The sequence below is a fragment of the Dipodomys spectabilis genome, unplaced genomic scaffold (assembly GCF_019054845.1).
Source record: "Dipodomys spectabilis isolate Male_0828 unplaced genomic scaffold, ASM1905484v1 ptg000511l, whole genome shotgun sequence".
NCBI classification, from domain to species: domain Eukaryota; kingdom Metazoa; phylum Chordata; class Mammalia; order Rodentia; family Heteromyidae; genus Dipodomys; species Dipodomys spectabilis.
Window position 1 is genome coordinate 625,185 of NW_024871188.1, and position 11,359 is coordinate 636,543.

Consider the following 11,359-nt stretch of genomic DNA (forward strand, 5'->3'; position numbering starts at 1 on the left):
CTACTCTCAAGTATGTGGGGGGAGAAGACAATGATCCCTTCCTGAGACCCCAGGACACTCAAGAAAGGCTTTGGCAGCTATTTTAGAGTGCTGAGAACATTTGTAGGGTTTTTTTCAAGGGGGGGGGAGGTTCCTAGGCCCCTAGGATTAGCTGCAGAGGCCTCTATGACCAGTGGACATACTCTGTGACAACTCCTTCTTCAATCTGCAGACGCCGGTGGCTCACACATGTTATTCTAGCTCCTCAGGAGGCTGAGATCTGAGGATCACAGTTCAAAGCCAACCCGGGCAAGGAAAGTCCGAGAGACTCTTATCTCCAATGAACCACCAGAAACCGGAAGTGGCGCTGTGGCTCAAGTGGTAGAGCACTAGCCTTGAGCTGAAGAGCTGAGAGACAGCGCCCAGGCCCAGAGTTCAAGCCCCACAACCGACCACAAACAGAAAATAAAATCCGTAGGGACCTGTCATGTCCAAGGAACAGCCATACCCCTCTGGCTAGTGCCCATTGCTTGAAGATATCCCCCCCCTTCCCAGCCCCCAGTGTCCCCCTCATTCCCCTGCTCCCACGTCGGGGGTGGGGGTGGGGGGTGCATGGGAGAGGTCAGCATTTCCTGTCATTCTCTGCCTATCACCTTGAAGTGACACCCGCTGGGCCAGCTCCCTCCTCCACACCGGTTTCCATGGGGACAGATGTCCGTTCTGCAGATCAGACTTCACTGCAGGAGGGGCGGGGCTGGCCTGAGCACACACCCCCACCCCCAATCTGTCCACTTTTCTTTCTACCAGCTGCTCCTTTCCACGGCCACGGAGATTCATCTGCTTCCACACGAGCCTCTGGCTAGCCCAGAGAGACACTCAGGCTCAGCCGCAGAAGGGTTCCCCTGAACAAAGGCTTTGGGGATCCCTTCACCCCTTCAAGGGCCTTGATCTCTCTCCAAGCCAGCCTTCTAGGCTGTCTCCAGGGGACTGAGACAGGTTGGACGTATTGTGCCCACCCTCTCCCGTGGGGGTCAGGGGTCACCTTGGCTCCTCAGCTCAGCAAGAACATGGGAGAAAGACAAGAAGTCATTTATTGGCAGGCAGACAGTGGGTGTGGGCCCTGGATCCCAGCAGAGGGGGCCAGGCAATGTATTAGGGGCCCTCAGGGGAAGGAATCTGTGTGTCCATCTGTACCCCCAAAACGCCTTCCCCAGGAGGAGTAGCTCTGCAATTGGTCTGGGGTTCCCCCCTCCCGCCCCCGCCTGGTCAGGGGCTCTGTGTGACCACGGGGTAGAGCAGGGCCAGGTGTTCAGCGCCCTGCACGGGCAGAGGCCGCGAGCTGTAGTGCAGGACCAGCTCTGGCACGCTGGGGAACGGACCGCTGTGCTGACCCAGCACCACCTGGTTCTCTCGTGTCCGGGTGAACTTCAGATGCAGGAACCCCTGGCTGCTCCTGGGGGTGTGGTGGGAAAGGGGGAGGGGAGAGGTTAGAGGAGCCCTGAGCTCCCCACACTCGCCACATGCTCTCTAACTCCTCCTCCTTGGAAGCGTCTGGAAGCCCCTTAGCTTCCTGCTCAGTGGCAGGCCTACTCTGGCGAATTGGTCCCCTGTGCACGCAAGATCTGAGTTCCAGAACTCTCCATCCCCTTGTCGCCCTATCCCATACAAGTTTTCTTTTCTGTTTTCCATATTAGGATTTGAACTCAGGGCCTTGCACTTGGTAGGCAGGCGCTTTATAACTCGAAGCAAGCATACTCCCTCCTTCGTGCTTATTTTCTTTTTTCAGATGTAGTCCTGAGTGGTACTCACATTCCTCCCAATCTCAGCCACCTCCTGAGTAGCTAGGATTACAGCCATGCACCACAGCATCAGGCTAGACTATTAAGGACCAAGCCAGATTCCAAACTCAAATGCTTGCAGGGCTGATTCCAGGATTCCGGCTTCAAGACAGGTGCTGGTGGCTCAAACTTGTAAATCCCAGCTACTCAGGAGGCTGAGATCTGAGGATCGCTTGGACAGTAAAATCCACATGATTCTTACCTTCAATTAACCAGCAAAAAGCTGGAAGTGGGGCTGTGGCTCAAGCAGTAGAGTACTAGCTTTGAATGATAAAGGTAAAGGACAGTGTCCAAGCCCTGAGTTCAGGACTCCCCCCCCCAACTCAGAAAAATAAAAGGGACCTTGGACATTGGGGTCCTCGTCTCATCCAAGGGCCTGGATCTTCTGTGGGGCTTACACTGTCTTCTTGCATACCTACCACTAGAGGGAGCTCATTCCTAGTTGGAACCATGGAAGCCCCGTCCCCAAGGTGCTTGGAAGCCCCACCCCTGGCCCAAGTCCCGACCCATTTGCCAAGAAGCCCCATCACTTATCTGGAAGACCCACCCATGTCTGTTGAAGCCACGCCCCCTTCCTATGGTCCTTTGGAGGGCCTCTGGGCCTCTGGGAGGCCAGGTCTCACCTGAGGGACAGGGAACAGTCCTGGGGGCTGGTCTCGCTGAGCCGCACGAGGTAGCTGCCTTCCTTGCAGAGGGACAGAAGGTTCTCAGCCTCTGCCCGGCTCAGAGGGCCATGAAACCAGCTGGGGGTGAGGACAGAAGTCTCAGGAGCACACCTAGGGTCTGGCCAGGAGTGTGGGAGAGGCAGGGCCTGCCCAAGCCCAGGGAAAGGAAGAGCCACCAGAGAAGGCCCTGGGATGTGTCAGAATGAGTGGGGCTGCCCCCAGGCTTAAGGGGGCTCTGAGCTCCAGGGAAGGGCAGCTGCCCTCAGGTTAAGCACACACCTGGGCCTTGACCTCGTTTATTTGATTTTTTTTTGGCTAAGGTTCTGGGATGGAACTCAGGGCCATACACACCAGGCAAGGGCTTTTTCCCTCTGCATCACATTCCAAGCACCACCGTAATCTTGGCTCACCAGCCATTCCCTGGGCACAACTGCCATTCCTCACTGTAAACTTTGATTTATTTTTGTGCCAGTACTGGGGCTTGAATTCAGTGTTGTCCCATAGCTATTTTTATTTTTGCTCAAGGCTAGTGTTCTACCACTTTAGCCACAGTTCCACTTCCAGCTTTTTGGGGTTTTAATGGGAAATAAGAGTCTTACAGGGCTGGGAAGGTAGCTCAGTGGTAGAGTGCTTGCCTCATGCATGAGGCCATAGGTTCGATTCCTCAGCACCACATAAGCAGAAAAAGCCAGAAGTGGCGCTGTGGCTCAAGTGGTAGAGCGCTAGCCTTGAGCTAAAGAGCTGAGGGACAGCGCCCAGGCCCAGAGTTCAGGCCCCACGACCGACCAAAAAAAAAAAAAAATCTCATAGAATTTCTTGCCAGGCTGGCTTTGAACGATGACCTTCAGATCTCAGCTTCCTGAGTAGCTGGGATTACAGGCATGAGCCACCAGCACCAGTCTCAAAGCAGGAATCTGACCCAGGATCCCGCTGTCAGAGTGATCTCGTTTGTTGAGCTTGGCCCCTAGCTGGAGTCTGGAACACTGCAAGCAATTGCTAGGTGATTCCTTGAAGAAGTAATGAATGCATGAATGAATGAACGCATGAATGAATGCTAGCTTTCCTCCGTCCCCCTACTCTGAGGATCAAAAAGATAAATGCCTTGACTAGCGCCTGTCATCCCAGCTATTCAGGAGACTATGATCTGAGCATCATGGTCCAAAGCCAACCTGGGCAGAAAAGTCTGTGAGCCCCTTATTGCCAATAACCAGAAAAAAATCAGAAGTGGTGTTCTGGCTCAAGCCTTAAGAAAAAAAAAAAAGAAAGCTAAGCTCAAGGACAGCATACAGGCCCTGAGTTCAAGTCCCAGGAGTGGTCCAAACAGAAATAAAGTAAAAAGATCCAATTCAGGATGAATGGAGTCTGACAATGGCCCGAGGGGTTCTGTGGGGCTCCACGGTACCACCCCCAGTTACCCCACTCACGGCTGTTTCTCCAGGGGTAGATCCGGATCCACGCGCTCGGCAGGCTGGGGGCTTCTGGGCGGGGGTCTCCGGAGCTCCTTGGCGGAACCTGGGGTCCTTTCCCACTCGGGACTGTCAAACTGCACTGTTGAGGGGCGTTTGAGAGAGAAACGCGTTAAGTCCCGCCTACCTCGAGGGGGCGTGGCTGGGAGCCACCAGTGGAATTGCAGCGGGAAGGTGTGTCCATTTGTAACAGCCAATCAGAACCCAGAAGAGACCGGGCTGTGTGAAAGGCTCATCCTAGAAAGGGTGTGGTCACACAAGGCCCTAACTTTGGAGTCACAGGGGCGGGGCCGAACACTGTGCACCAATCAGAAGCTAGAGGGGCAGATGGGAATCTCCACTAGGGGCCGCTAGACCTGAATTCCTCTCTGGAGTTCTGCCCTAAATTGGGGAGTTATAAACTTGGGAAACACCCTCAAAACATGAGACAGGGGAGACTGAAGTACAGTTTCTGGGGCCAAGTTGTGTTGTTCCAACTCTTCCTTTCCTTTTTGTCAAGTCTATTTTATCATTACTTATTCTACAAATGAATAAACAGATTGTTCTCTCTCTCTCTCGTATTCTTTAAAAATGTGTGTGCCATTACTGGGGCTTGAACTCAGGGTCTAGACATTGTCTCAGGTTTTTTTTTTTGGCTCTACCCTTTGTGCACAAATCCACTTCTGACTTTTTGGTATCCAGACTGGCTTTGAACTGGAATCCTCAGATCTCAGCCTCCTGAGTAGTTAGGATTACAGGTGTGAGCCACTGGACCAGCTAAACCCAAGTTCTGAGATTCACCTGAGCTCACTCAGTTCTACCTGGCTGACAGCTGCTAAAACATTCTGCTCTAGCCTTCTAATAGCTCCTGCATAGGAGAATAAGGGAGCACTTTCTAGCATGCAGTTTACAAGCACTATCTTGAGCAACAATGAAACAGCTAGTGTTATGTACATTGGGTTCAGGTTATAACTGAAACGGGGTAAGGGGGGGTGGACCCCAAGGCCAGAACGAGGAAGTAGAGGTTAGGGCCTGCCTAGATTAAAAGACTAAAAGACAGACCTGCAAATGCTCTGGAGATGTGGTCTTTCTTCCATTCCCAGGGCTGGTCATATTCATCGGCTGGCCGCTCATCTTCCCCAGGCAGCCGGCTCTGCTGAGGCTTCTGCCCGGGAGCGGGCTCCTCACCAAGCTCTGGGTCCTGTTCTTCGTAGGGGGTGTCATACAGTTGTACTGCCCTGCATGGCTGTTCTGGGGGGCGGGGAGAGGGCAGGACACCCATCAGCTACCATTTCCACAAAGAACTTGTCCCCTCCCCTACCCCCAGCCCTGCTCTTACCACTCACAGCCCTCTGGGCATCATAGGGCTCCATGTACCCATCATCGGGGGGCGGGGGGGTGAGGCTGAGCATCGAAAGGGTCTGAGTACTCGGGGTCCATTTCCAGCTGATGAGAGAAGAAAGACAGAGGTCAAAGGCGGCTGAGCCTAGCATCTCAGAACAGTTCTGGGCTTTCTGTTGGGGGAGAGAGGGAGAGAAAGGAAGGGAGAGGGAGGGGGAAATCTATCCCATAGAGTGTGCAAATGTTCACAGCCGGGACCCACCCACCCCCCCCATACACACACTCCACCTGCTCTACTTTCTTTCATACAGTTACTATTTTAAGTTGCCAGAACCTCATTTAGGTATACTTAGTACACCCACGTCTATTTTGCAGATGAGAAACGCAAGACAGAGAGGGCAAAGGACTTGGGCTGGGTCACACAGCTAGTGAGCACAATCCCTGGCTATCCGGTTCCCCTGTGCCACCTGAGGATCCTAGTTTGAAGCCAGCCCAGGCAGGAAAGTCCATGAGATTTTGATCTCCAACTAACTGGGCAAAAAGCCCAATGTGGAGCTGTGACTCAAGTGGCAGAGCACCAGCTTTGCATGGAAAAAGCTCAGGGACACAGCAACCCAGGCACTAAGTTCAAGCCTTTGGTACCCGCACAAACATAAAAACAAAACAGCCAAATGCCTGGCTGGAGGCGTGGCTCACATAGCAGAGCAACAGGCAAGTAAGCAAAGCAAGCTGAGCAAAGATAAGCCTTTCCTTGAGTCAAAGCCCCTTTCCTGGCCAAAAGAAAAAACAAACAAACACGAAATGCAAACCCAGCACAGTGGCTGCAGGCAGGTGTGAGTTCAAATCTCATGTGCTAAGGCCCTAGGGGGAGAGTCAGTGAGTCTCACCTGTGAGCCTCAGTTTGTACTTCTGTGAAATGGGGCCACGACAACAAGCAAAACAGGCTAAGGGAGAGTTAAGGCTGTGAGCAGCTCCTGGAGGAGGGACGAAGCCCGAAGGAGGGGCGAGGCCAGGTCCAGCAGGTGCAGGAGCAGGAAGTGTCCCCCGCTCCCTCCCCCCTTGGCACCACACCCCCTCCACCCTCATACACGAGGCTCCCTGGATTCAGGGTGCAGAGCCTGGCGCTCCCCACCCAGTACCCTCATCCTGGGGTCTCCCCAGTCACGCACCTCCTCTCCGGGGCTGCCCAGCAGGGCCTTGGCCCGGGCCAGGTCGGCGGCCTCCACCTTGATGAGCCGGTGCTTGGGGGAGTTGTACTTGGGGTCGGCGGGGGGCGCGGGCTCTGGCTCGGCGCGGCTGTCCGCGTCCTCGTAGGGGTCCTCGAAGTCCAGGTCCTTCTGCTCGCGGTAGGCCCTCAGGATGTCGCTCTCCGTGTAGTCGGGGGCCGGCGGCTGCGGAGGGGGTCTCCGCCCCCCAAAGCTCAGGTAGTCCCGGAGCCATTTGGCCATTTGGGCGGCTGTCACCCAAACTTGGCTACTGTCAGAGCTGGGGGAGGGGAGGGGGGCTACATGCGCTGCTCCGGGGTCGGGCACTGGGGGGGGGGAGGAAGAGGAGGGAGGAAGAGGAGGATGGGGAGGAGGAGGAAGAGGAGGAGGGGGGGAGGAAGTTGGGAATGAGAAAGAGCTGGATGAGAGGAGGCAGAGGAGGATGGAGAGGAGGAAGGAGGCAGAGGAGGATGGAGAGGAGGAAGGAGGCAAAGGAGGATGGAGAGGATGGGGAGGAGGAAGGAGGAAGAGGAGGATGGAGAGGAAGAGGAAGATGGGGAGGAAAAAGAGGATGGAGAAGAGAAAGAGGAGGATGGAGAGGAGGAGGACGGGGAAGAGGAGGAGGAGGATGGAGAGGAGGAGGGTGATCAGGTGCGCCCCTTGGCCGGGCTCAGCGTGGATAAGGCAGAGAGAGGTGGCAAGGGGAGAGGAGAGGGGGGAAGACCGGAGAGGAGGGGGAAGCCCGCCTCAGCCCCGCATCGCTGGGGCCGCACCCGGCTCCGCGGCCCCCCGGCTCCGCGGCCCGGGCCGGAGGCATCGGCGGGACCGCGCGCCGCTCCCGCCCCCGGGGCGCGCGGGGGAAGCTCGGGGCGCCCGGCCGGGTCTCAGAGATCCTGAGAAGCGCGGAGGAAAACAGGGGTACAGAGCCCCCCGACCCCGACCCCGTCGAGGGGTCGCCCGCGGCTCGGCGCGCAAAGTTGCGCTGCGGGGCCGGCGACCCCGGCGGGCGCCTCCTTTGTTGCGCCCCACGGCGGCTCGGGGGAGCCCCGCGTCCCCCGCGTCCCCCCAGCGTCCCGGACCCCCCCCGCCTCACCCCGGCGGCGGCCTGGATCCGGCTCCGGCCACCGCACCGCACAAAGGGAAAGAAAATCCTCCCGCGCCCGGGTCCCCGGTCCCCGCTCCGCGGCTGGCGGGGGGGGGGGGGGGGGGGCGCCCCGTCGGTGCCCGGCAGTCCCGGGAGGCGATGTCAGGACCCCGCGCCTCCTCCGCCGTCCCCCCCGCACCGCAGCCGGCGGGGGTCGCGGGGGGGGGGGGCGAGGCCGCTGGACCGAGTCCGGCGGGGGGGAGGGCGGGGGAGGGGCGGGGTCGCGCCCCTGACCTTGCGGGGCGGGGGGGGCGGGGCGGGGGGCGGGGAGGAGGCCGGGGAGGGGGGCGGGGGAGGGGGGCGGGGAGGGGGCCGGGGAGGGGGCCGGGGAGGGGGGCGGGGAGGGGGGCGGGAAGGGGGCGGGGAGGGGGCCGGGGAGGCGGCGGGGGTCGCGCGCCTGACCTTGCGGGGCGGGGGGGGGGGGGGCGGGGGAGGCGCCGAGGCCGCGCGGGGCGAGGACTGCGGACCCGGGATGCGGGGAGGCGACGGACGCGGGCTCCGTCCCCGGCCCCGCGCGGTGAGATTGGGGTGCGGGGCGGGGCGGGGGGGGGGCGCTGATGGAAAGGTCAGGGACGCGGACTCGGATTGACAGCGGCACAGCCGGGGAGGGCGGCTCCCGCCCCACCCCGTTCTGGCCCCATCTCCCCCCTGTCCCCTCCCCCAGGGCCCTGGCCCCCCTCTCTCCTCCCCCCCCTGCCCCCCTCCCCCAGGGCCCTGGCCTCCTCCTGTCCCCCCTCTTCCTCTGCACCTTCCCCCCCCTCTAGCCCCCTCCCCCCTCCCCTCCTCGGTGTCCTCCCCCCCAGGGCTCTGACCCACTCTGGTCCCCCTTTCCCCCCCCCTCTTTCTGTATCCTCCCCCCCCCCCCCCCCCCCCCGCCCGGACTGGGGTGGGCAGGGCGGGGGCAGCTGGCGGGCGGGCAGGGAGGGTGGCATCCCGCGTCTGGTGGCCACAGCATCTGTCCCTTTGTGGGGTGGGGGTGGGGGCGACGAGGGGGACCCAAGGGAGGGCCTGGCCTGGCTGCCGTTCAGTGGCGGCAGCTGTGAGGGGGGATGGGAGAGGAGGGGGGTGGGCACCCACCCCTAGCACTGCCTGGAAGTCATCCCCTCCCCAGGAGAACGGGGGTGGGGGGGGAGGGGGGGGAATTTGGATGCTGTTTCCTGAGCCCACAGATAGGACTTGGAATAGTTAAGACCTTGAGGAAGGGCTCCCTTCCTTGAGGAAGGGAGTTACGCCCCCAATTCCTTGTTGTGGGGACTGGAAAACAGGCATAGAGGGGGCAGGAGGTGTCTGGACAAGGTGTCATGCCAAGGACTGGCTTGGGGCGCCCCTAGAATCTTCACATGGAATCAGCAGTTATCTATCTTCTGTCCGCTACTTGCTCTGTTTTCTAAAAGGGGAAACTGAGGCCTGGAGCCAGGAAGGGCCAAAGGCCCTGAGCAGTCAGGGTCCTGGCTCACCTTTTCTGTGCAGCCAGCCGTGTCCCCCTAATTCGGACCTGTTGAACTGGATCTTCCCTCCTCACCCCATGTCCCCCATTCTCCTCGGGCCCCTCGCTCAGATCAGTGACGCTGTCCCTGGGCCCCCCAGGGAGCATGGCAGGGGTAATTGTCTTGTTTTCTGTCAGCCACAGGACAGTTCTGGGCTGTGGAGGAGCCGGTGACAGATCTCATCAAACCCCAGCCCTGTCGGATAAATACAGGCGTCTGCGGTATAAATATTTGAAAGGGGCTTCTAATTACATGCCGTGGCTGGAATAGCAATTAGGGACCCCCAGGCGGAATCAAACGCCGTTTGACTTTCCAGGTCCTTTGAGCTGGCTTCTCCTGGGGCTGGCCCCCCTTCCCCCACCTCCAGGAGAGGAGAGGGGCGGCAGCAGCAGGATGGGAGGGGGCGGCAGGCCCGTGGAGGAGGTTGGGGGGGCTGGGGGTCCGACCACCTTGTCAAAGCCCTGTGACCTTGAATCACAACAGAACCTCTGATGACTTTGGATTTTTGATCAGGAGAGGAGGGAGGGAGAGAGGCACTGAGCAGCACAATGAGACAAAGGCACGGAGATGGTATGGTTTGGGGATTCTGGGCGGTGGGGACCCCCTGGGCCTCTGGGAGTCTAGCTGAGTGGGGGAGGGCAGGGCCTCCACCCGCACAGGTAAATGGGAAGTTTTACTGCCTCTGATTGGAGAAGCTTGCATTCCCAAGTATAATTCATTACCCTACAGTGCACCCCTTTAAAGCTGGGATTTGGGGCTGGGGTGTAGCTTCAAGGTGGACAGTCTGCCCAACATTCGCAAAGCCCTGGGTCCCATTCTCCATTCTTGTGTGTGTGTGTGTGTGTGTGTGTGTGTGTGTTGGTCCTGGGGCTTGAACTCTGGGCCTGGGTGCTGTCTCTCAGTTCTTCAGCTCAAGGCTAGCTCTCTACCTCTTGAGCCACAGTGTCACATCTGGTGGAAATAAGAGTTTCACAGACTTTTCTGCCTGGGCTGGCTTTGAACCGTGATTCTCAGATCTCAGACTTGAGCCACCGGTGCTCTGCTCCTGGGTCCCATTTTGGGGAAGAAGAAGAAAGAAGAAGAGGAGGAAGAAGAGGAAGAAGAAATCACAGCAAAAGAAGGAAATTAAATCCTAGCTACTCAGGGTATTTGAGGATGGAGGTTCAAAGACAACCTGGGCAGAGAAAGACTACAAGACTCTCATTTCTAATACTCAGAAAAGGCCAGAAGTAATACTGTGGCCTAAGTGGTAGAGTACCAGCCTTGAGTGAAAGAGCTCAGGGATATTGCCCAGGCCCTGAGTTCAAGACAAGAGCAGAGCTAGAGGCATGGTTCAAGTGGTATAGCATCAGTTGAGCAACAACGGAGTCCTGAGTTCAAACCCCAGTACTGACAAAACCAACAATTAAAAACCAATACAGGGGACTGGGAAGGTGGCTCAGTGGTAGAGTGCTTGCCTTGCATGCACGAGGCCCTAGGTTTGATTCCTCATTACCACATAAACAGAAAAAGCTGGAAGTGGTGCTGTGGCTCAAGTGGTAAAGTACTAGCCTTTAGCTGAAGAGCTGAGGGACAGCACCCAGGCCCAGAGTTCAAGCACTATGACCAACAAAAAATCAAAAACAAATACAGGGCTGGGAATATGGTTTAGTGGTAGAGTGCTTGCCTAGCATGCATGAAGCCCTGGGTTCGATTCCTCAGTTCCACATCAACAGAAAAAGCCAGAAGTGGCGCTGGAGCTCCAGTGGTAGAGTGCAAGCCTTGAGCAAAAGGTCAGGGACAGCGCCCTGGGACTGGCAACAAAATAAATAAAAATACAACTCCTGGGGCTGGGAAGGTGGCTCAGTGGTAGAGCGCTTGCCTTGCATGCGTGAGGCCCTAGGTTCGATTCCTCAGCACCACATAAGCAAAAAGAAAAACACCGGAAGTGGCGCTGTGGCTCAAGTGGTAGAGTGCTAGCCTTGATCTGAAGAGCTGAGGGACAGTTCCCAGGCCCAGAGTTCAAGCCCCACCTCCGCCCCCCCCCCCAAAAAATACAACTCCTGATCTGGAGGCATAGCTCCGCCTTCCTCTCACAGTTGGAGGGCACAGGTGTGAGCTTGCGCCAACTCCTATGTGAACAGTCTCACAATCCGGTGGGGAGGCTAAACTCTGCCCTGTGAAGCCTCCAGTCTGATGGAGGAGGCATGCTATGAGTTTAGGAGCTCAGGTCTGAAGGGAGAGACATAACTCTTTCTTTAGGGACCCCAGACTAA

General features: G+C 57.9%; 1 protein-coding gene across 1 annotated transcript; it reads right to left on the reverse strand.

Annotated features, from left to right (window-relative positions):
* Positions 1-1,142: 1,142 nt before the first annotated feature.
* Positions 1,143-6,736, reverse strand: Shd (Src homology 2 domain containing transforming protein D). The gene is given in 7 exon segments (XM_042669943.1): positions 1,143-1,432; positions 2,441-2,560; positions 3,907-4,030; positions 4,990-5,178; positions 5,267-5,324; positions 5,326-5,373; positions 6,438-6,736. Coding segments are annotated over 7 exon segments (1,005 nt in total). The 5' UTR covers positions 6,717-6,736; the 3' UTR covers positions 1,143-1,245.
* Between the last annotated feature and the right edge of the window lie 4,623 nt (positions 6,737-11,359).